This window comes from Cnephaeus nilssonii (assembly GCF_951640355.1).
Source record: "Cnephaeus nilssonii genome assembly, chromosome: 2".
Taxonomy (NCBI): domain Eukaryota; kingdom Metazoa; phylum Chordata; class Mammalia; order Chiroptera; family Vespertilionidae; genus Cnephaeus; species Cnephaeus nilssonii.
In genome coordinates this window covers 30,577,206-30,603,122 of record NC_137073.1, presented here as the reverse complement: position 1 = coordinate 30,603,122, position 25,917 = coordinate 30,577,206, and the positions used below count along the sequence as shown (strand labels likewise).

At 38.6% G+C, this 25,917-nt stretch overlaps 1 protein-coding gene across 5 annotated transcripts in view; it reads left to right on the top strand.

Moving 5' to 3' along the window:
- Positions 1-25,917, top strand: part of AUTS2 (activator of transcription and developmental regulator AUTS2) — a 1,102,591-nt gene that overhangs the window by 494,209 nt on the left and 582,465 nt on the right. For all 5 annotated transcript variants that reach the window (XM_079796033.1, XM_079796031.1, XM_079796032.1 and 2 more), the window contains exons 3-4: positions 11,936-12,037; positions 21,034-21,069. In XM_079796033.1, coding sequence (XP_079652159.1) covers positions 11,936-12,037; positions 21,034-21,069 — 138 coding nt within the window. The remainder of the gene's footprint in view (positions 1-11,935; positions 12,038-21,033; positions 21,070-25,917) is intronic.

The following is a 25,917-nucleotide window of genomic DNA, read 5'->3' as shown; positions in this document are numbered from 1 at the left end:
TGTCATGTGTTTAGACTAAGAATTTTTGATAATTGGGAAATTTATGGTTTTCTGTGCAAGCTGTCTTTCCCCACCTGCCCTTCTTTCAAAGGTGGATTATCCCACTCCCTAAGTCTTATTTTGCCCAGGTTAAAATGGGAGAGGTTTCATAACTAAATCTTCTGGAGCCGAGTGAAAATCACCTGCTCTAACAAACTAGTTAAGTTTATTGTAAAGCCTGAGTTTCTGATTCAGGCTCCTCAGAGGCCAGGAAGATAATGCAAATAATCAATGCATGACAGTGTAGGATGTGGTAATTTTGCTGGAATGATACTAAAACCACTCGGGGTAACTATAGAATTAATTCAGGTAGTGCTCCTCTTCAGTGGAGTGCACACATACCCGAGGTCATACAAACCATTATTTGCTGTTTGACAAAACAAGCTTATACGACCCATCTCCTAGAAAGTTCCTTCTCATTTAAAAATGTACTTGGGAGGATATATTTATTTCTATTGGTATCTTTTTTTAAAATATATTTTTATTGATTTCAGAGAGGGAGAGATAGAAACATCAATGATGAAAGAGAATCATTGATTGGTCTATCTCCCACATGCTCCACACTGGGGATCAAGCCTAGAACCCGGGCATTTGCCCTTGACTGGAATCGAACTCAAGACCTTTCAGTCCTCAGGCCGACACTCTATCTACTGAGCCAAACCAGCGAGTGCCAGTTTGGTTTCTTTTATAAATGTTGTTGTTAATAATTAATTAGTGATAGGTAGTACATGTGTTTAAACATCTCTGCCTTGGTGTGCGATGTGTCAGAAGGTTTTTGCTAGATTAATTTTTTAAAATAAGAAAATATTTTTAAAAGGAAAAATACATAGGATTTTTAAATGTTTCATATTATCCAAATTATTTAAAATTGGCAGTCTCATCAGTAAGCATGTATAATACGAAGAGAGCTATTAACATCTCTTGCTAGTGGTTTTTGACCTTTTGCTGAACAAGTACTTTTAATATTTGCAAATGCCAGGAGGAAGATTTATTAAACTAATTACATTCCATTTTTCATTTTACATTCCTATACCTATCTAAAATATATTAAATTACATATGATCACTGTTTCAAGAAGAAAATTAGCAATAGCACTTTTTGAAGAATAAGTAATGTAATGGACCACAGGTTCAGTAGTGTACATGCCACTCTTCATATTACCACTTAGCTTTTGAGCTTTTCCATTGGCCAATCCTAGAAGACTAGGTTTTTATGATCTAGTAGCCCCATTCTGTGGGACATTTTAAAGACTGACTTACATGTTGTAGACCATAAAAGTTAATGCATGCTAATTAATTTAAAATACTTACTGAGCATCTAATAAATTCTAGGCACTGTTTTAGATTCTTCGGATATAACTGAGCAAAATTGATAAAAACCCTGGTTCTCATGTACCTTATCTAGTTGTGATGTCATTGAGGAGCAGGAGTTTGGACGAGACAGGGAACAATTAAAAGAAGTAAGATATATATTACTTAGAAGGTGGCAAGTAGAGGCAGGGTTACAATTGCAAACAGGATGATCAAGGAAGTCCTCACTGAGAAAGTGACATTTAAATAAAAATCTAAAGAAAGGAGATAGTGAGCCTGTGCCCTCTGGGGGCTGAACATTTCAGCAGAGGCTCTGAGGTGAGAGCATATCTGCATTATTCGAGAAACATTGATGAGGTCAATGAAATTGTGATGGAGTGAACAAGGCAGAGAGGAGTAGAAAATGAGGCCAGAGAAATAACGGGGGAACCAGATAGAGTGGGGGCTACCTGGTTAGATCATTCTAAAAACCTTCGTCTTTGCTCTGATGGCAATAGAAGTCTCTGGAAGATATGAGAAGAATAGGGCATTAATTGACTTACTGTATTACAGGAGCACTCTAGGCCCTGGGAGAGATGCGTGGTTGTAGAGGGCAGGAACACAAGCAGGCAGATCAGACAGGAAGGTATTGTCATAACCCAGGCAAGAGATAAGGGTAGCTTTGAGCAGAGTGGTAACTAGAAGGAAAGAAGATTTTTTATTTTTTTTTGTCTAAGCAATTGAAAATATAAAGTTGCTATTAAGAACAAGTGGAATCATCAAGAATATTTCTTTAGTCAATTTATGTTTGTGATGCCATTAGACATCTGATGTGAAATTAGAAAATGAAGCTGCATTTAAAGGACTGGAATTTTGGGAGGGCATTGGGACTAAATATATAAATTAGGCTTCATCAGCACATAGGTATTGTTTAAAAGCATGAAATGGGATGAGATTATTAAGGGTAGTAAGTATAGATAGAAAAAAGAAGAGGACCAAGGACTGAGCCCTGAGGAACCTAAGATTTTGAAGGATATGGCGGACTCATCAGGAGACTGATAGGAGTAGCCAGAGAGATCAGAGGAAGAGCAGGAGTGAAGCAAGTGCTTCAAGACTGACAGACTGACCACTTGTGTTAGATGGATCAGTTCAGTGCAACTGGCAGTGACCACTGTGTCTACCATTTGGAGGTTGTTAATGATTGCTACTGCCTTTAAAGCCAGGCAGAGGGCCTTCTGCCTTGGATCCTACGATGGCCCCCTTAAGCGATGCCCCTTTGCAGATGGAAGAATTCACAGAGCCAAGGACATGTGCCCACTTGTAGCTTAATACTCCCCTTCTACTGGTTATCTGAGATTTCAGAATTCCTAGCCCAATTATTCTCAATCTGGCTTTTAGCATGTTTCCTAACTTCATCATCCTGAGAGACTGCACCACAGCTATATATATATATCTATCTAAGCTGAATCGGGGCACTGCCAGTGGGAGTTGGGTAAACGGGTGCTGTGGATGAAGCCTGGAGGTTGGGTGGGAGATTACCCCATGTGCAGGTGAGGCTTCTTGAGATATGGGACAGAACTATACATGAGGAGAGAACCATATAGGCTAGGGCCCGGATCTTCTGCACTGGCACATTCCATCAATGAACTTCAAGGAATACAGAATTCTAAAGTAAAACCTGGTCTTCATTGTCATTATGAACATTTATTTAAGCAAGGTCAGAGGATGACATATTTTTCAACACTATATTAGTTTGATTTACAACTTATAACTATTTAGACATAAGTTTGTGGGTTTTTTACCCTGAGCTCTGCAAATGCTTTTGATAGCTTGTTGTTGAGTTTGACAGAGCAATTTCATGGCAGTGGGACAAAAGTCTCCTGGGACCAGGTTAAACAGAGACTGTAGAGAAGAATTGGAGATGCTGAATAAAATATTTTCCAGACTTTGTGTGTGTGTGTGTGTGTGTGTGTGTGTGTGTGTGTGTGTGTGAAGGGAATGAAAGAACTGGAAAGGTAGCTGGGTTTCTTCGTTTTGTCTCGATTCATTATGTTCTCTTCTAAGTTGGGACCAATAATAGCCAGGATGTTTGTACCCTAAATAAAAGGATTATTCGTTTCCTAGGATTGCTGTAACAAAATACCACAGAGCTGGTGGCTTAGGAAACAAATTTATTTTCTATTAGTTCTAGAAACTATAAGTCTTAAACCAAGGTGTTGGCAGGTTTGTTTTCTTCTAGGGCCTCTCTCCTTGTCTGATAGTTGGCTGCCTTCTCATTGTGTCCTCATGTGGCCTTTTCTCTGTGCATGTGTATTTTTGGTGTCTCTCCCTTTGTCTCAATTTCTTCTTATATGGACACTAGAGGCCCGGTGCACAAAATTCATGCACTGGAGGGGACCCTCAGTCCAGCCTGCGCCCTCTCGCCATCTGGGACCCCTTGCTTCTTACTGCCCACCTGCTCACTGATCCTTACAGCTCTGCTCGCTGTTCTTAGCGCTGCCGCGGAGGCAGGAGAGGCTCTCGCCACTGCCCCTGCTCTCGACAGCCTTGAGCCTGGCTCCTAGCTGAGTGGTCCTCCCCCTGTGGGAGTGTACTGACCACCAGAGGGCAGCTCCTGCATTGAGCATCTGCCCCCTGGTGGTCAGTGAACATCATAGCAACCGGTCATTCTTCCATTCTATCAATTTGCATATTAGGGTTTTATTATATAGGACAAGTCAGCTTGGTTTAGGGCCAGGGCCCACTGTAATGGACTCACTTCAACTTAATTACCTTTTTAAAGTCTCATCTTCAAGAAAAGTCACATTCTGAAGAAATGGAAGTTAGGGTTTCTATATACGAATTTTGGGTGGGCACAATGCAGTTTATAATAGGGATATCAAATATGCTAGAAATGCATTTTTGGGACCCATCCCACCTAGGATGTCTGGCTTTTCAAAAAAGTTGAATAGTGCTTGCCAAACCCATTTATTTCTGTTTTCCTGGAAGTAATGTAATCTAATATGGAATTGTCACCAGTTGGTAATAAGTTTAGTGATATACAGGTTAAATGCTATGGTCTGAATTGTGTCCATCTCCCCCCTCCCCAATTAAAATTCATATGTATGTGGAGTAAGGAAGCAATTAAGGTTAAATGCTGTCATTTCCTTCCTTACACTTCAGATGACTATGTTTTCATGGTAGAATGGGAAAAATAAAGGACATAAAGCATTTTAGGTTTGAGGGTGATGGTTATTTTAAAGAATGCCAGGCCATTAAAAAGTTTGAAAATGGATTTTGTTTATAGAAAACTATAAAACTGAGGTTTGTGTATTTGTTATTTTTGTATATTTATCCTCTCTACCCAAATAATACTGTCTCATAGTTTCCTTTTAATAATCAAATTATCATTATCAGAAGGTTAGAAACTATACCAAAGATGTCAAACTTATTGTGCATTCCATATGTATATTGTGTGTGAATTTATGAGCCTATTTGAAAACAGATCTATCTTACAACAAACCCAAGGAACGTCAAGCACCTTCTGTTCTTTCAGGCTTTTCTCTTTTATCCCATTCTTGTACATTCTTTTCCCCTTAGAGTTTCCCCCCTATAGTTTATTTTTTTTGGTAGAAAATCAAAAGTCAGGTATGTTATTAAACCTTTTGTCAACATAATTTAATATAGAAATCATCCCCAAGTTGTAGATAGAGAGGTTTAGTTCTACGTCAAGCATTGCTTTTTACATTTGCACTCTCTTCCCTTCACCTTATTAAGTTATGAAGAAATAGTATCATAATAGCAGCTTGGCCATCTCATAGAAGAGTTTAGATTCTCTTGATAAGCTGTAAAACAGTAAGTTTTGTTATCTGGGTTGAGTTTGTCTATTGGAAAGATATCAAAGTTGGTCAGATTGTTCTTGATTGTCTTAATTGCTTCTTGTTTATGTTTGAGGCTATGTAATTAGATTGATTTTGGCTTATTTCCTCTTTATTTTACTAACTTTCAGTTTTTCCTACTGCTATGAAGTCCACTGAACATCTTTAAATCTTGAATAATATGTAGGTGATTGACAAGTGGAAGTGCTTCAGTCCTTTGCATTTTTCAAACTTATGACAGTCTTCAAGATATTATCTGTGCAATTCTTTAAGCATTTATTTGGGAACATCGCTCACACAGTTAAATTACTCCCATAGTCCAGGCATATTTTTGAACTCTATCTTTTATTACATTAATAAAAGTTTCTGAATATCATTGGAGTCATTTTATGATACATGGATCTAGAGGCAATTCCTTTTCTTACCTTTGTAAACTCACTGTATTAGGCAGGATCCTAAGGAGGCCCTCAAGATACTTGCCCCTGTTTACCCTATGAGTAGGTTTTATATGGCACTGTTGACTTGAAGAAATTAAACTGATGGGATCTATTGCTTTTTAAAAATAAACTGCTTTGCCCAAACCGGTTTGGCTCAGTGGATAGAGCGTCGGCCTGCGGACCCAAGGGTCCCGGGTTCGATTCCGGTTAAGGGCATGTACCTTGGTTGCGGAAACATCCCCAGTGGGGGGTGTGCAGGAGGCAGCTGATCGATGTTTCTCTCTCATCGATGTTTCTAACTCTCTGTCCCTCTCTCTTCCTCTCTGTAAAAAATCAATAAAATGTATTTTTTAAAAAATAGAAAAAAAAATAAACTGCTTTATTGAAATTTAAGTTACATCCCATAAAATCCATTCAGTGTAAATGTACAATTTAATGAATTTTAGTAAATTTAAGAGTTATGCAACCATCATCATACTCCAATTTCAGAACTTTGCCATCATATTTTAGCAGTTCTTTTAATTAAGAATATTATTCCATATTTCCCTTTTTTGTTATCAGATTTGGGCATAGATTAGCTTTGCATATTTTTTACATGCTCTGAATCAAATTTTGTTAAATTTTCTTTAAAATTTTAAACTATTTGATTATTATTTTGACAGTACCAAAGAATAATGTTTACTGCTATAATTTAGAATTGAGCCTATTATATTTTATATATAAGTGTGTCTTGTTATATTATCACATTATTATATAATGATATATTATTTTCATGTTTGGTGTTGCTTTTTAACTCTTTTTATTCTTAGGTTTGTACGAGGTCTCTCTCTTAACTTTGTAGGTTTTGCTCCCAGTTTTACTCTACTTTATTAATTGTACAATATTTTCATTTTCAATTCATTATGTTATTTATATTTTTATAATCTTCCTTTACTTTTTGCTATTGTTTTTTTCCCTTATTTTTTATGTTCTTTTAATTTCTATAATTAGGTTATTTATTTATGTTATTTTTCATTTAATGGAAAATACATGAGTTAACCTCTAGCACAGATTTTATAGGTCCTGTAAATTATTTTACTTACATGTTTATAATTTTCATTTTTAAAAATGTTCATATTTATTTCAAAGAGGAAGGGAGAGGAAGAGAGAGATAGAAACATCAGTGATGAGAGAGAATCATTGATCGGCTGCCTCCTGCATGCCCCACACTGGAGATCGAGCCCGCAATCTGGGCATGTACCCTGACCTGGAATCGAAATGTGACCTCCTGGTTCATAGGTGGACCCTCAATCACTCAGCCATGTCAGCCGGGCTATCGTTAAGTTCTTGAGTTAATGGTTCTCTAGATCTCATCTGAAATACTTTTTAAAGCCTAAGGAATAAAATAGTACAGATGCCACCCAATCTATTAAACCCTTCCCATAGTTGACAATTATTTTTTGGGAAAAATATGAGATTAAATTCTTACTGTTGTAATGAAGGTGTATTTCAAAATTTCTTTGAAAGAGAGAAAATTCTGTGCTTATTGACACATTTCAAAAACCTTGTAAAGAATTTATTTAGATCCTTATAGGAGAACTCAACAGTCTGAGATAGGATTTATGCTGTTTTGAGGAACCAAAACTGTGGAATGCTCTTCTGCATTGCACTGCATAATTGGATGATCTTCTGTATTACACTGCATAATTTACATCATTCCTCAGGAGTTCAGGCATAGATATCTTCTCTACATACTTTATTCTCCTATAAATTTTGCTTGAAGGGTTAATGACACCTGCTGAGCAGCTAGCATCTTGTTGGAACTCTCCATACTCAATCTGAAAAGAATGATCATAGCCCGGCTCACAAATCTTGGCAGATGTGTGCAGAATTGCTCTACCTTTCACTCAGTCCAGGGAGATGAGACTTTGTTATATGTTCATTAGCAGTGATAAAACCATGGATCGTTATTTTCCTAATTAGCCATTAATAACAGTTAAGTCTGTAACGGGATCACAGTTTCAGAGTGTGGAGAATATATTGTTGACAGTGAAATCTAATGAAAAACGAAATGGCTTCTTACATTTTATAAAAGATATTAATCTTATCGATATAATTACTGCCACTCAGGCCAGACATTAGTGTCCTTTCATTTTGTCTTGTTTGTTGTAATACTGGTGACTGAAATATATACTTCTCTGACGGGAAGAAAGTTCTGGAACTAAAGAGTGGATTACAGTAATTTTTAAATAAACGGGGTGCTGAAGTATTTATGGGCTGATAGTAAGAAAACTCATTGCATCAGTTAGAGCAAACGCTTTCTTATAACAGAGCCGCCATGAATGCTAGGACAAATCAATGTAAGCAGATAGATTTTTCTTAGGTCTTTAAATGTTTAAGCCAGCACCCGGCCTTTGTAATGTCTCTTGGTTGTAGGAAATAGCTGGGAATTTCAGGTGAAGGATTACAACTTTTGAGTTAGTTATGCTACCCCAAATGATCCAGTGGATGTGGGTGAAAATGCCAGTTTTAAATGTATTCATGGGCTTAAGAATAAATACTTCTTTTGCCTGAAATTGTGTGGTTTAACTTTAGTACTTACTGTAGTCAGTCCATTTCTTTGAAATATTGAGCTGTCTGACAGTTTAAAATCCTAAGTTTCCTTTAAACTTGAGCCTGGCTTTGGAGGAGAAAGGGGTAGTGTGGGGGTGGATTTTATGTAAGACTCTCCCAAGAAAATTCACTCAAGTGCTTTTGCTGGCAGGGCACAGGGAAGACTAGCAAACTGCTTCATCTCAGTCTTTCTTGAGTTTTGCCCTTCGCCCAGATCAACATTTAGTCAGATAATTTATGTCAAGTCCACTGGAGTCTCTTGTTAAGCCTTGTATCATTTTCCTTCCATGCAAAAACATGGAAAAGATCTATATGCAAAGTCAAGTCCACATTTTGCTAAGCCAGTTAGATATTAGGAAAAGTCTTCACACCCTGATACTCTATTCCTTGGATCTTTATTTTTCATCTTAGTTGGGGAACTGAGTTTTTATAAACATCTCTTGATCAGATATCACCTTATAAGAGTTCTTTCTTTGTGAATGCAGCCAAGTACTAAAGATGTATTTAAAATATATTCTATAGCAGTGGTTCTCAACCTTTTTAATGCCGCGACCCTTTAATACAGTTCCTCATGTTGTGGTGACCCCCAACCATAAAATTATTTTCGTTGCTACTTCATAACTGTAATTTTGCTACTGTTAATGAATCGTAATGTAAATATCTGTGTTTTCCGATGGTCTTAGGCGACTCTGCTAGCGGTTCTCAGGTCGCGACCCACATAAGGGGCCTCTCCACATACAGATTTTATCATCAGTGCAAACTTATTTAATAGCAGTCTGCTTTAAATTTGAAAATATATGGTAGAACTAGAGGCCCGTTGCACCAAGATTCATGCAATAGGCCTTCCTTCCCCTGGCTGCCGGCACCAGTTTTCCTCCAGCTCCCGAGACCCAAGTCTTTGCTCTTCCCGCCGCCTTCCGTCTTCCCTAGCGCCACTCCTGTAGCTCCCTCTGCCCCCCGCCCTTTCCATCAAAGCAGGCGTCCCGCCCTGTCCAGCTGCTCCGCACCTGCATATGCAAATTAACCCACCATCTTTGTTGGGTTAATTTGCATACTTCTGATTGGCTGGTGGGCATTGCAGGGGTATGGTCAATTTGCATATTTCTCTTTTATTAGTGTGAAGTTATGCTAACTAACTGTGAGGGCATATATTAAAAAATGAATTTATAAGGTAAGATTTCTTCAAAGACCATGATGGAGGATATACTATCTATGAGCTTTTAAAAAAATATTGACCTGAAAGGGACAAAGAATGTGAGGATGAGCATGACACAGGAGGAAATCTAGTGTGAAAAAGTGTAGAGCAGAATGGACATGACATGTTCAAGAAAGTGAGAGAAAGTGATGTTCATTTTAGATAAAATCTCCTTTTATTATAAGTATAAAAATGAATACTTGAATAGAATGACAATATTCTGAACTTCTTTCCATAGTAATAAGGCTCATAGAGCTTGTATCTGGATTAACTGAGAATTAGCAAGTTTAGCAGTAACTTAGGAGGAAATGAAACTTAAAGGCTGAGGAGGATACAAAGTACAATTAGCATCACTTTTGGGGTTCCATTAGAGAAGACTTCTGGAGAATGATGTTTAGAAGGAAATGATAAAAATGGATTTGTAGAGACCTGGCTGGAATTGCTCGGTGATTAGAGCATTGTCCCATGCACCAAAGGTTTGCAGGTTCAATTCCCAGTCAGGGCACATACCCAGGTTGCAGGTTCAATCCCTGGTTGGGGCCCATGTGTGAGGCAGCTGATTGATGTTTCTATCTCACATTGACGTTTCTCTCTTTCCCTCTCCCTTTCTCTCTCTCTAGAATCAATGAAAAAAAACATGTCCTGGGTGAGGATTTTTTTAAAAAGTGGATTTGTAGAAAGTTTGAAAGCTATAAAGAATGCTCTACATAGTGGTGATCTGGAAATACCTAATTAGGTGTTAGGATCAAAAGTGGTGTCTGGCCCTGCTGGTGTGGCTCAGTGGTTGAGCATCGACCCATGAACCAAGAGGTCACCAGTGAATTTCTGGTCAGGGCACATGCCCAGGTTGCAGGCTCAATCCCCAATAGGGGAGTGTGCAGGAGGTAGCCAATAGATGTTTCTTTCTCATTGATGTTTCTATCTCTCTATCTCTCTCCCTTCCTCTCTCTCTAAAAATCAATAAAAACATACGTTTTAAAAAGTGGGATCTGCACTTCAGTCTTTAAAGAAGCATATTAAAGATATAGAAATGTAATAGAGATTTATTCTTCATTAATCTTGTTCATATTACCCCTTGGCCCAGAGCCATATGAAAACATGCAGGTAAACATTTTGCTACCTGTTATCTGTTCTGCTCTCAGAAGTTCCCTCCTTCCCAGAAAAATGGGACTTTTGCTTTGATTGAGACTATCCATGTTCTGGTCCATACACCCCTCTCTAAGATCTCTTTCTATTTTCTCCCCAAATATTTCTTCTCATTCTGTTTCTGAGAAGACCCTAATCATTTCCTGGCAAGTCGCTTTCCCTGCCTTTGCTTTCTGCCTTTCTCCCATCAGGATTATCTTCCATCCTCTCAGCCAAATGATCTCAATCCTCTTTCAAAATCCAAGGCTTCAAAAATCAATTTCCTCGGGAGGTCACTGGCTAATTTTTGGTTTTCATTTAGCAAGTATTTTCTTGTGTTGTTATACTTACATGTCTTGCACTTTCTTTCATTGGCTAGGTTGAGCACATTGTAAAGGGGCTGGGTCTTATAACCTTCATCAAGTTGCTTGGGATTGCTGCAAATTTGGTGATGACATAGACAGACTGATCTTCCAAATGTGTGTGACTCATTTATTGGAAAACAAGAGCTGCGTAAATGTGTAGCAGGGGTCCTCAAACTTTTTAAACAGGGGGCCAGTTCACTGTCCCTCAGACCATTGGAGGGCCGGACTATAGTTTAAAAAAAACTATGAACAAATTCCTATGCACACTGCACATACCTTATTTTGAAGTAAAAAAAACAAAATGGCAAAAACACCCGCATGTGGCCCGCGGGACGTAGTTTGAGGACGCCTGGTGTAGAGACTTTTTTGTTTGTTTGTTCATCACCGTATCTCTAATGCTTACTACCAGGCCCAGTTGTGGACTTAATACCTATTTGTTGAATGAGTGCTGGCTTAATTTACTTAAACTGTATGTCTTAATCTGGGATTTTTAAATATCGAGCAGGAGACCTCCAGAATGTTGTCTCAACAAACAGGATTATTAAGTGTCTTCCCAATGGTTAAGGATAACACCCAGCATCTCATCATTTTCTCCTAGGATAAGAAAGCCTTGGTTTTTCTTCTGTTCTGTTATTTATTAGAAGAGGACAGAAGAAATAAGGTGTGAAATTATAGTTGGTATAATCTGGCTTTAGCTTATTCAGGGTCTTTTTATTTTTGACCAATAATCACAATGAAACAGAGGAAAGTTTTGAGGGAAGATTACTTTATAAGATTTATGGACCTTTGTTAGACTTTTCAAGTGTTTATTTGAGGCTTGCTCACTCCTTTATCTGATAAATGTTTTGCTTATCCTACCTTCTGTGTTTCTCTCTATGGCAACTTGCCTGACAGTATTCAGAAACTGAGAAGAATGTTTAAGATCAAGATTTAAAGCTGTTCACTTCTGAGGAGGCTTACAGACAGGGGCGAAGCAACGATCCTGTGAGGGGAGAACACTGACTCTTTTCTTGTTTCTCTTTTCTTTTGTCTTTAGCTCAAGCCAGGACAGAACAGCTGCAGGGACAGTGACAGTGAAAGCGCCAGTGGAGAATCCAAAGGATTCCACAGGAGCAGCTCTCGGGAAAGACTCAGCGATGTAAGTATTTAAAAAGAAATCAAACAAAACCACCAAACCTTACATCCCTTGGGTAAAGTCTCAATTCCCAACACTTCACTTCATATCACTTTGTATATCCAAGTATACGTTCACCCTTTCTTCATGTACACAGGGTTGAGCCTTGTGTTACAGTGTCATTCCGTTTTCTAGTTTGACCTAAAATGTGTTTTAACAAAACGTAAGGTAGGAGGGGGTATTTGTCACCTTAGAAACAGTCAGGAAATTCAGTTCCTTCTCTTGCCAAGTAATTGGTTTATTAGGCACCCCTTCCAACAGAAATAAAATCGCAAAAAGGGATTATTACCAATCTCGTGGGTGAAGAAATTACAAATAGCCCATAGTTAAATGATGTCATCTCCCTGGTGTAGCACTGCCTGTTTCTGGGGGCGAAGCCCTTGTGAGAACACACCATGCTTCTTGAAGGATCTGTCAGCTCTCCATCCTCCTCCCCACCAAGGGGCCTGATTCCCCTTTACCACTTCCCAGCACCACCTGGCCCTCTTTGGACACTCTGGCCTTCTTCCCCAGCATGTCATATAACAGGATTCTTAACCCCTCTTTGCCCCTGAGAGCAACACTTGGAAACTTTCTTGTAAAATAGATCAAGTAGGTGGGAAATTTTATTATTGATACCAACACAGGAACATTAACAGAGTGAGGTAATACTCTTAAGAAGACAGCAATTCTGTCCCTGAGTTTCAAGAAGAAGCAGAGTTAGGATGTATAATAGGAGCAGATCCCATTGCCTCTTGTCTTCTTCTTTTTTATGCTCCAAAGCAGTTTCTTCATTATGGGGTATAAGATGATTAGTGTATTAAGTGTTAGTGCATATTTATTTTTTGTCTGAAAACAAAATTAAACTTTGCTAATACCCAATTTAATAAACATGGAGTAGTTTGTTTCTATAACTTACAAACATTTTAGGAATGTGCTCAAAACTTTCTACTGAGAAGTGTTCATAAGCATGAAAGGTTGGAGACCATTGGAGCACATTGTCATTCCTATAAAAATCTCCCATCTACTTCTCCATCAGCGAAGGTGGACAGCCACAAAAATCAGCCACCTTCCTACACCTCTCAGGAAAGTTTGTGAGATTTAGGGTGATAGTTGATGCATGTAACATTGAATTCTTACAAGAATTAAGTGGAATAAACAAAGTGTAATTATTTACATAGTACTCTTAATATCTTAATTATAGATATTTTCCTACACTTTTAATATTGAATAATGTCAATTCACTCAGTCTTTACTATAAGAATGAGTGGATAAGAATATTACTTTGTGTGCTTATATTTCATTAATTTTGTGATAGCACTATAAATTAAAATAATAAAACTATAACAATATTCTTACCTATGTTGTTAACAACAATACATAATACTCAAGGAGCTGTTCTTCTGAGATTTTCCTTTTTTATATATTTTTATTGATTTCAGAGAGGAAGGGAGAGGGGAGAGAGAGATAGAAACATCAATGATGAGAGAGAATCATTGATTGGCTGCCTCCTGCACGCCCCCCACTGGGGATCGAGCCAGCAACCCAGGCATGTGCCCTTGACTGGAACCGAACCTGGAACCCTTCAGTCTGCAGGCCGACGCTCTATCCTCTGAGCCAAACCAGCTAGGGCTGAGATTTTCTTTTTAAATATAAGATCTTATTGACACTGGAAGTTTTTACAGGATTAGTTAGTAGTCACAATTCCATCCTAGAGCAGAGAAATGAAAGCCACATTAGGTCAGTGGACAAGAGCATAGTATTACACAGTCATTGAGATCTTTTGACTGAGTGCTCCGAGGGCAGAAATATATTTAATACTTTCTAAGTGTTCAAAACTTTGAAGGAATTGAAACATTCCAGAGAATAGCGAAAAGGGACTGAATTCTCATAAGTCTTGTGCTAAACAGTTCTCTAGTGTAGTCTTTTAGTCCATTTACCCTGATCACAGTTGATTATTTCTTTGGTTTCTTCCCAGTTTTGGGGGTTTTATTGACTTATCTGCCCCACCATGCCATATTTCATCCATCGATGCAAGCATCTAGCCTATCCTTTCTTCTTCCTACCCTCTCCCCAAACCTTTATGGAAGTTTTGCTAGCCACTGTGAGGAAGAAACAGAACAGGCAATACCATCAATGAGCGTCTTTGTAGTTTAGGAAAAATATCTAATCCAGACCTTTGAAGGATTTTTGATATTTTGTTTCTCCTTTTCTCTCTTGTTTTTATTTGTGCCATATTTTCCCCCTAAGAGTTTATGTATGCCTTTTCCTTCCCTATACCATATATGTGTGTGTTTTCTTAGAACTGTCAGTGTTTTGATTGTCCAGAAATCTTTATCGGTACCTTTTAGGTGACAGATATAATTCTGGGCACTTGAGGCTGAGTAATGAACAAGATGAAGTCACTGCCCTTGTGAAGTTTCCATTCTATTGAGGGAGGCAAAACCATGCCTGTGAGCAAACAATACAATTATTTCTGATATAATACTTTTAATGAGGTAAACAAATCAGTGATGAAAGGTGGAAGGGTGCATGTTGTTGTTTTAACTAGGGAGATTGGATCAGTCCTTTCTGTGTAGGTGACATTGAGCCTGAATGAAGAAAAGCCTGAGCAGCCTTGTGAAGATCTGATGGAAAAGCACACCAGGCAATAAGAACAGCACGCTCAAGGCCCTAAGTCAAAGCGAGCGTGACATGTTTGAGGGAAAGAAAAGGCTGGTTGGCTCGAGTGTGGTGAACGAACACAGGGGCTGATCACATACTTACCCTCCACTGTTAGGGGAGAAACAGATCCTGGCTACACCAGCAGTGAGTGTCTTTGTATTTAAGAAGAGAATCCAATCCTGACCTGTGAAGGACTGCTGATATTCTGTTTCCCCTCCCAGCCTATGATAAGGAGGCTAGGTATTACATTAGTTTGAAGGGCTGCTGTAATGAGTGACCACAAAGTGAGTGGTTTAAAACAAAAGAAATAGATTATCTCATAGTTTTCAGGGTAAGAAGTCCAAAACTAAGGTGTCTGCAGGTCTGTGATCCCAGCTGAAGCCTTTAGAGAAGAATCCTTTCCTTCCTCTCTAGCTGCTGGTGGCTCTGCCGGTCCTCGGTATTCCTGGCTTTTAACTCCATCAGCCCAGTGTCTGCCTCTGTCTTCACATGGCCTTCTGTTCTATCTGTAGCTTTGTGTGCCTTTCCCTCTTCTAGAGGACCAACAGTCATTGGATTTAGGGCCCACCTTAATCCAGTGTGACTTTATCTTTTAAAGACCCTATTTCTAAACAAGGTCATGCTATCAGTCAGGGCTCTCAATAGAAACAGAGCTAATAGTATGTATGGACATATACAATGATGGAGGCTGACAATCTCAAGATCTGCAGTGGGCAAGCTGGAGACCCAGGAGAGCTGATGGTTAATTCCAGTCCAAAGGCCGAAGTGCTTGAGACCCAGGAAGAGTCAGTGTTTCTTCCAGTTTGTGCCTGAAAGCAGGAAAACACTGTTGTTACAGCTAGAGGACAGTCAGACAGAGGGAATTCCCTCCTATTCTGAGGATGATTTTTGTTTGTTTGTTTGTTTTATTAGACTTAAAGACCACACACATTAGCCGAAACAGGTTTGGCTCAGTGGCTAGAGCGTTGGTCTGCGGACTGAAAGCTCCCAGGTTCGATTCCGGTCAAGGGCATGTACATTGGTTGCGGGCACATCCCCGGTAGGGGGTGTGCAGGAGGCAGCTGGTTGATGTTTCTCTCTCATCGATGTTTCTAGCTCTCTATCCCTCTCCCTTCCTCTCTGTAAAAAAAAAAAAAAAATCAATAAAATATAAAGACCACACACATTAGGGAGGGGGCAGTATGCTTTATTCAGTCTTTCTATTTAAATGTTAAGCTCATCCAAAAACATCCTCACTGTGACACCCAGAATAGTTTGACCAAATATCATGATAGCCAGTAGCCTCGGTAAAATTAACCCTCACAATCAAGGGGACACTGTTCAGCCAATGTGATTTATTATTTTAAAAGCCTCTGAAAGATATTAAAAGGAGTGTTGTTATAATTGTTACTTTAAAATGTTTGCTTTGGCTTTTATATGAAAAACTGCAGATAAAGAATGAAATTAAAAAAAAAAAAAGCCAAAAGGTTGTTGAGTATAGTTGAGAGCTGGTGACAGCTTGGAATGGGCTATAGCCGAGGGTTGGAAAATGGAAGGTGGAAGTGACCATATTCATTATACCTGATGCTTGTTTTCAAGTTGTTGTCCTTTTTCCATTTTTGCTTGAATTTTCCTAGTAGCTCATTTCCCCATTCAAATACACTATTTTGCGTCTTTATCAGCTATTAGTAATTGTATCCCCAAGATACATTTCTTAGGATTAAGATTTCAGGTCCTTTTAATTGTCATTGTTTCCTAAAACACTACAGGAAATCCATAAATGAACTTGTTTCCTGACCTTTGCAAGCAATGTACTTGGCCAAGATCCTTATGCTTCTTACTCCCAAGAGAGAAAAGCATTAACATGGAGGTGGGTAGGCAGGAATGTCAGACACAATTGGTGATTTGGAACAATTTTAAATATTCTGTTTAAATTAGCCCTAGGGTCAGAGCACACATCTCATCTCCGGGTGGAGCACACATCCATTTCATACACAGGGAGCTGTAATAGTAGCCATGGCCTCTCTGTGTAGCTCTCTAATGAATGGAGCACATCTATTTTAGATGGATAATCAATTTTGAAATCCCTTGTTGTAGGTAAGCTGTTAACACAGAAATGTTAACTTCATGACTTTAATGAGTAGCTTCAAGGATAGCTTAGTGACAGAGATGGAGAGAAAGTCAGGTGGGGGGCAGTAAGAAAGAGTAGAATGAGCATTTAATGAATATCCACTTGCAGACTTGAATGTCAGCAGCAACATTCTCCCTCCTGGAAAATGTCTTTCAACTGTGCATCCTATTACAATTCCTGCAGCCCATGGTAGCTTGGAGATTGAACCAGACAGAGTGTGTTTGTAAGAAAGATCTCCTTTGCAACATAATGAGATCGAGGTATGTAATTTGCAGAGATAGCTGCAGCAGTGGTCAAATTGGTAAAAAAAAACACCACAAAACCAAAACCCAAAACAAACAAACAAAAAACACAGCAGAATGAAAAACATGTTAGACAGGAGATGGCTTATATATAATAAGCCCAGAAATCGCATATCACACAGTCAGCTAGCTGGCATTTTCTGATATTCTTGTCTTCTCATGCAAACTGCTGATCTCTTTCTCCTACTCTTATTTTCTCATTCTCTCTATACCTCTAATTTCTACCTACTGCACTTAAAATATGAATGAATTGGCAAGTCTGCCACTCGAAGAAATATGAACGAAGGAAATATTTGCCTAAACATGAATGGGTGCTCTTATTTCAGATGCTGTTGTGTGCCTTTGTCTGTTGCATTTTTAAAAACATGTCCCTTTTCAAGCCTCAGTTTGATTCATAGGCTTTTCTGGATTTTATGGATATTTTTGCTGTATAGTTTGGACATTTTGTAAGAAAAATGGAAGACCCCTCCTCTCATTAGAAATTGTTGAAATCAACTTATTTCATCAAATGGTTCAGTGGTCAGGGTTAGGCCTTTACGTCTTGGTGTCTGTCTCTTCTCTAACATGAAAAAGCAGTACCAATCCCTAAATGCATATCTGTAAATGTATAACTAATGTAACACCTTTCAAATAAAAAGGCATTTATAAGCATTGCATTTTTGTAGCATAATCTGTTGTTGCTCATGATTTATAGTATTCATGGAATATCTGACTTGGTCTAATGTTACTGCTAACAAATATTTGCTGCTATATTTGGATACAGACTTAGATTAGGCATATATGACCAAGACTCTCCTGGGCCTTTTGGATAGCAAGGCCTTGGGGATGTGATGTGTGTTGTCAGTGGTCAGTGAAACAGACGCCTACCCTATTGCTGGTCTCAGAACTTGTCACCTGTATCTGATGGTGGAGATCCTTTTAGCTACAAGGGGTGATGTCAAACTGAATACAAAGCCATAGTCAGATACTTGGGAAAGTAGAACTGGACAAGGAGTAATCTCTGTATTTCAGAGATGTTTCTGTTCAGATTCATTTAGCTATGATTGAAGGGAGCTGGCAGTTGGCCAAGAAAAATATGGTGGGGAAGGACGTAAGAGAGAAGGAAATGTCAGTATCATGGATATTTGGCAAACTAAACCCAGGAGAATTTTTCTATGAAGTTTTCTGCCAGGTCCAGAAATCACAACTTAATACCACAAATCTTTTCCTATTAAAGAAAAAGTGAGTACAGTGGGTTGGAAAATGTGTGTAGCCTCTGATTCTAAGGTTCGGATGCTTTCTAGCAAGCCCCGCAACTCCAGTGGACCTGTAACGTACACGAGGGTCTAGTATCTGTGTTTATGTGTCTGACGTGTTTGTGTGTGCAGGGGGGGGGGGGCGGGCGGTAGGGTTGTTATAAGGCAGGGTCCTTAAATGCTTTGTTGCATTATGTTAATTCCTCGGCAGTGCAATCAAATTCATGTCGTAATTAAAGCTGTCAGTTGGAAGGCAAGCCAATCACCATGAAAACACAGCATAACAAATGAAGTGAAATGATTCTGCGTGTAGCTATACAATGCTTCGCCAGGCATGAAATTAAATAAGTAATTTGATGTTGACATCAGAAATTGAAATGATACCCACTGTTCCCTCATTCAGTCAGACCTGCATAAACAATAGCCAGAACAAATATGCACAACAAAGCCCTCTTCTCCACCCAGCTCCCTGAGTAATGTACAATATATATGCAAAATGAGTATAACAGAGCTTTCTGAGACCTGAAGTATGTAATTTTCTTTGGTATACAATAAGATGATATGTGTGTGTGTGTGTGAGGGTGGGGAGGTGGGCTTGGAGGGGTACTTCTTCTGGGATAAAATAATATTTGCAGGAAGAAAAAAAAACAAAACCCTGAAATAAACAAATTCCATGTTTTCTTTGAGTAATTCTTCCTAAAATGATTTACCTCCCAGGGGCATGACTCCAGGCTGGTGGAGACCTAACCTGGTTTTTCCTTCCCTCTGCTCTATGGAAGGCTCTGGGTGCTGAAAGCAGGTGATGCTGTCACATGGCTAATCACTGCTGTAGAAGCCGTCTCCATGACTACTGTGGATCTCCCTATGTACCATTTATGGGATCAAGAATGCAGCAGGATTTTTTTAAAGCAAGGCCAGTGTGCAAGATCACACATCTGCCATCTGTTTTTCCCCTGAGCTTGTCTGAAACACGGAGGTGAAGAAAGTTTGGCTTTGGGAGCTGCACTTAGGAATGCCCTGGAGCATATTATCTTTGTTTGATACTAATGCTCTTTGTACTTACAGTACTGTATTTCCTTCTCAGAAACAGTTTAAGATTAAGAAGAAACACATCTGTATTTTTGAAGATATTGAATTCATCATTTTCCCCCATATACAATACATTCTTTCATTTAGATGTACATCAATTCAACAAATACTTTTTAAAAATGCATCGGCATTGTGCTAAGCTCTGGGGAAGCAATTATGAGTAAACCAGATGATTCCTGCTACCTATAGTTTGCAGAGCAGGCACAGGACAAATAGGTGGAGGAACTACAGGTGAACGGAGCAACTAATACATCAGAGTGGAAGTCAGGTCACTCCAGGGAAGGCATAACACCCAACCCAAGCTAGTCAGGGAGAAGGCCTTGCTTCTGCGAGGACCCTTAGTTGGGATCTGAAGACTAAGCAGTGGCATTCTTTTTGTTTTGAGCTTACTTGGGACCTCTGTTGTTCAAATAGAGGGTAAAAGAAATATTTTTGGTGTTAATCCTCACCCTAGGATATTTTTCCATTGATTTTTTTTTTTTTTTTTTTTTTAGTGAGAGTGGAAGGCGGGGTGGGGGAGAGAGAAAGAGAGAGAGAGAGAGAGAGAGAGAGAGAGAGAGAGAGAGAGAGAGAGAGATGTCAGAGAGACACATGGATTGGTTACCTCCTGCATGTGCCCCAGGCACTGGGGATCTAACCTGCAACCAAGGTACCTGCCCTTGACCTGGAATCCAACCTAGGACCCTTAAGTGCTAGGGCCGATGCTCTCACCACTGAGCTACACCCGCCAGGAGAAAATGAAATAATTTGTACTGAGATTTTTTATTTATTTATTTATTTTTTTGCGGGGGGAGGGCTGGGTGGAACAAACATACAAGAAAGAATCACAGGTAAGTCTAAAACACAAACCAAGTTCTTTGTATGGTCTCCTTCCCCAAAGCAGTGATGCCCTTACATACCTTTTAGAATTACTGCTTTTTAGTTTCCATGTGTCAGACTATGGGAGCCTACAACCTTGAGAAAAATGGTGCATTTTACTGCTTTCCTTTACCCACACATTCTTTGCATTTTAGTCTACTAATTATGTTTACAAAATGTCTCCTTTTTGAAAAGCTCTCTGTGTGTACTAACTGGTGCCTTCAGGGAATAAACTGGCAAGTAGGTCATGCACTGGAAAAGTCATCCAGACCCACTGGGCTTTTTATTTTCAAGTCAGTCTGGGCTTTTTCCTCTTGCCTGCCCCTTTGCGGCCACAAAACTGAGTAGCTTGAGACCAGGGCATTGAATGTCAGCAAGTCAGGGAGGCAGGCTGATGTGTGTCTGTTTAGTCTCAGCGCAGGGCGAAATGCCATCATTAATTCATTACCCAGCTGCCTGTCAAATAAATTGGCAATTACGTCCACCGCAGAAGCTTGGAATTCAGTAAATAGCACGTTAGCATCTCTGAGTTGTTGAGAGATGTAAAGGGGAAAATTAAGCAACACGGTGTTTGTATCGGGAGCAGATGACAAGGGGCAGCATTCACTGGTGGTGTGATGTAGTGATGAAAAGCCTTGCAAAGGGCTGGTAATGAGCTGTGTGGATTGGAACGTGTTAAAAACCATTGCTGATTTTCCACTTTGTCTTTATGCTTTATTGCAGAGTTCAGCTCCTTCCAGTTTGGGAACAGGCTACTTCGTAAGTTTATCTCAACTTCCACATGTGTGCCTTGCCTTGGCATTGATTTACTTCCGTAATGTATGCTCATTAGGTTGTGGAAAAAAATCTAAGAAATCCCCTCTCAGTCCTAAAGAGCAGACTGATATGCATCCTTTTATTAAGAATTGTTTTATTTTTAAAATAAGTGACTTGCTGGGCCCTAGGGGCCATCGGTCAGTCTGAGCTGTCTGTCTGGTTCCCAGCGTGTGGCACGTTTGCCCCTTACCTGGCAGCAGAAGAGGAACAGGGAAAACTGACTGGCTCATGCCCCCTCTCCCACATGATTGTTTTATAGCGAGAAGTATCCTATGGAGAATGGAATTTATATTATGTTCTGAAGTTTTCAATTTCAAAATCTCTTGAAGAACTTAACCATACATACAATGAATCACCTTTTAAAAAAAATTTTTTTTATGAGAGGTGGTGTTTTAATGGATGTATTACCTCACAGTCTAAGTAGGTGACCTTTAAATTTCCTTTCAGCAATCATTACACTTCTCATTTTAGCAAATGTAGCTGTATTATTTTATTTCTAGACTTTACTCCGTCTTTCGGGAGGGTGGGGATGGTGACATAACTCAGGTATTGTCACAATATTTCTCATAAGTGGGAACTGCATTTCATTTATTTATAGCAAAATTACCCTTTTTGGATTCAACAATCCTTTATTAAATGTAAATAGAAAAGAATTACAAATAAGTATTATTTACACAACTAGATAGCCTGCCAGTGTAGAGGTTTGTTGTGGTGTTTAAAGGAATCTGATTTGTGATCTGAATGATGAATACTGATACTCTAATGCCAGCTCAGCATTTTCTGAGAAAATAATGGAATCATGAAAATAAAATAAAGTGGAAAATAATTATTGATTCTGTTTAGTTGCCTTTACATTTCTTCCCTATAAAATGCTAATTACTCTGGTTTTCTTTGCCCAGGCATTTTTCTCCATACATTTATATAAAGTATATGAAACCCAACATTATATCATTGAAAATAATTCTTTTTCAAGCTTGGCAGAAGTAATATTTTCTAAATGTTGATTTTTTGGTATTAATCTATGGTAGCAGAAAAAGAATAAAAATTTTTGGGTACCTGCTTAATACAGTCCACACATTGCCCTTGTTCCTTAGTGTGACTGAATATTCATGCTTGCAAAGAGGAACAGGATGCTTCAATAGTGGAAATAACAGAAGTAATACCATCTGCCATCTCTTCACACCAGGCTGGATGTGGGTTGAGATGCTCCAAGTAAAATCTGGAGACTGCCAATATCTGTTCTCTTTCCAAAAGCTAAATTCTCCCCCTGTGCTTTCTTCATCAGATCAAGGCCAAAACCACTAACCTAGCCCTTGATAACTTCTAGACTGAATTTCTATATTAAACTTTTGTCAGTATGATCGCCCTGAAAGAAGAAAGGCATCTCTAGAAACAAAGAATTTTATTATGCTTTTTTGTCACTTTTTTACTCTCTGATTCTAGAAATGTTTATTTTTATTTGCTAACAATTGAGTAAAGGGTCTGCACTTATAAATCTAAAATAATTTTTGCACTTACACAATGTTGGATGACTATAAAAGTTTTTCCTTATTTTGGTAAAATAGTTCTTAGTATTACTTTTATAAAAAATTTTGTAGTAATATTAACTTACATGGAGAAGATACATACCAAATGTATGTTCAGCTCTCTACTTTGGCAAAAATGCTCTACTTAGAATATGTTTCCAATAGTGGGGTTATTATATTATCAAAGTGCAAAATCCATTGATATTATTGCCAAGTCCTCATCAAAAAGTGTCTTCTGTTTCAGTTTTGATTCCAACACAATCACATGTACTACTTAATTTCAGGTACTAACTTCAAAATTGCTGCGTTTCACATTTCTAAGTGGAAATAGTATATTCACAACTTATAGTAGTTTAGTGCCAACATATTCTTTGCACTGTGCTTTATGATCTTTATATCATAGTAGTCTTTACTTATGTCTGCATGAAGGTTCAGCATCTGGTAAGTAAAATAGTGGTATTTTTACTCTATCCTTAATCCTCTTCAGCATATTTTTGAACTATGAAGGAAGCAGATCAACTGCAGAGTCAATGATCTATTAATGCAATTGAACCATAATGTGAATTCTGGTATAAGAAAATTCAAGGACTCACCTATTGGGTTTAACAACCTGGGAACTGTTTTCTTAAATATTCTCCCCTCCCCCAACATTACTCTAAATTCAGAATCTTCTTTTGTTTAGATTTTTATGTTCCTATAGGGCTTTTGGTGAACTGAAGTAAAATGCTGATTATTGTGTGTGCTAATAAAATAGACACCCACCTTAGTATATGCATGTGCACGTGTATGTGTACACACACACCCTAGTCCACAGCCAGTGTATTCCACTTTCAGTTCTTTTCATTTATCAGTAGTGATAAGTTAAAGGGTTTAAAGAAGAATCCTTTGGTTTTGACTTAGTTGTATTTGTTTTTATCTCCTTGGTTTTGTGTTCCAAAGATGTCGTCTTAGGTCTGTCACTTTTCCAATCCATTTATAATCTGAAGATTTGAGAAATGAGAACAGCAGCTGAAAGCAGTATTTACATAAGCATATTGCAAAGAATTCTTAAAGTAGACAAAATAGAGAAGTATTGGAACAAACTTTTCACATTTTTGGGAGCTTTTGAATAATGTGGGTGTTATACACACAGACACACACAGAGACACATATTCATTACATACTCAGACACCGCTCATATTCTAAATATAAATGGAAGTATAGTTGGAATCTATTTGCTTTTCTTTTTGGCAAGAATACCAAAACTTGTTGGAGTGTGTAGGCTTTTTCTGTTTTCAAAAATCTTAATGCAGTGAGTGAACACTTTTTTTCCATTTACTGTTTATGGCTATATTCTCTTCTTTTACATCTATCTGAAATTTTATTATGCATAGTTTATAATCAACTTAGAGACAGAATGATCTGAAAACTAGTGGTATCACCTTTGGCAGAGTATTTAAGATCTGAGACTATATCATCATCTGTACTTACCTAATAGAGTTGTGAATATTAAATGACATAAGATATTTAATGTAAATAGAACTGCACTGAATAATAGCAAATAATATTATGTTGTCTCTTATTCCCACAGTAGTATGAGATGGGAAAAAAAACTTGGTCTCATTAAGTGGCTTGCAATGTGGTAATAGAGAATTTACCACCAGAAATTAATGATACAAAAGTAAGGTTTGTAATTGCCGGTCACTGTTGGGTGGAAATATTTTATTCTTGTTATTATCTTCTTGTACCTTTCATAGGAGCCTAGTGTTCTATGTTCAGTCAGCTGTGTGTAAATTTAAAACAAATACGGAATTCCTTCTCTGTGATTCTCTATGATCATGATGATGTTGGAATGAACTTTTCTATAGGCTATCTCATATAATGAACACCATAGAAAATCAATTTGTCTATTAAAGTTATTTGTTTATTTTCTTCCTCAAATCTGTGTCATTTAAAGATGGCTAATAGATCTTAGGGTTGGGCTGTGAGGTTAAGAAAGACCTGTTCACCATATTCAAGTTCTATGAGGTTGTGTCACATGTTTGCTGCTGTCGGACACCAAAAAGAAAAGGGGATGCTCTATTATGCTTGAATGAAGTAACTGAAGGCAGTAGAGTGAAAATACCAGTGAGCACATCTCCTGGTTGCCAGGGGTCTGCTGTGCCATCTCAGGAAAGTTCTGGACTCATGGTCTGCGAGCACTTGACTGCCTATGCCAGTTGGGATCTCCTATTGGTGTATGGGTAAGTGAATTGTCAGGATAAACTTGAACCCTGGTGTAAAGGAGAACCCTTCCTTTATTTGGGTGATGTACCCTGCCTGATTCTCTGGATAATTTTCAGTCTTCTTCTAGGTTTGAATCTATAAGTGTCTTAGGCCCATACTCTCAAATCGCTTGGATCCTGCTTTTGTAAACTCCAGTGATCCAGAGAGTTTTCTTAATGGTTCTCAACCAATAATTTTCATCCTTAATTGAGTCCCATATAGTAATGTACATACTTTAAAATTATCAAGGAAACCAACCAACTTCAACCTAGTGAATAAACCTGCCACATCCTACCCTATATAGTAAAAGGCTAATATGCAAATTGTCCCCTTGACCGGGAGTTCGACCAGGGGGCGGGGCCAGCTGGCCAACTGCCAGTGGTCCCTCTCCCCAACCAGCCCAGCCCAATTGGCCCCAATCAATTGGGGGAGGCTGGCTGGACCGCACCTGTGCACAAATTCCTGCATCCGACCTCTAGTTATATAATAAAGGGGATTTGTGTAGTGGCACACATCTTACTAGTAAATGGGATTTGTATAATTACTGTTTTCAAGTGCAGTTGAATAACTTAAGAAGTTGTATTAATAGCATTGCTAACAGGTAGTAGGTGCCAAATACTGACCTATGGCTCTCCATCCAGAGTTATAGGGTCATCAGGGGCTTCAATTCTTTGCCCTGATCTAAGTTTTTTACTATAGACCCTTAAAATACCTCCCATTTTTCTTTGCTGTGATTCATATAACTCTCAAAACTGATTTGTGGTATTTTGTATAACCAGAGATACTTTTTAAAAATCAGAGTGGGCCCTAGCCAGTTTGGCTCAGTACATAGAGCATTGGCCTGAAGACTGAAGGGTCCTGGGTTCAATTCTGGTCAAGGGCATGTACCCCAGTTGCAGGCTCCTTCCTGGCCTGGGACCTGGTCAGAATGCATGCAGGAGGCAACCAATTGATGTGTTTCTCTCACATCGATGTTTCTCTCTGTCTTTCCCTCTCTCTTCCTATCTCTCTAAAATAAAGG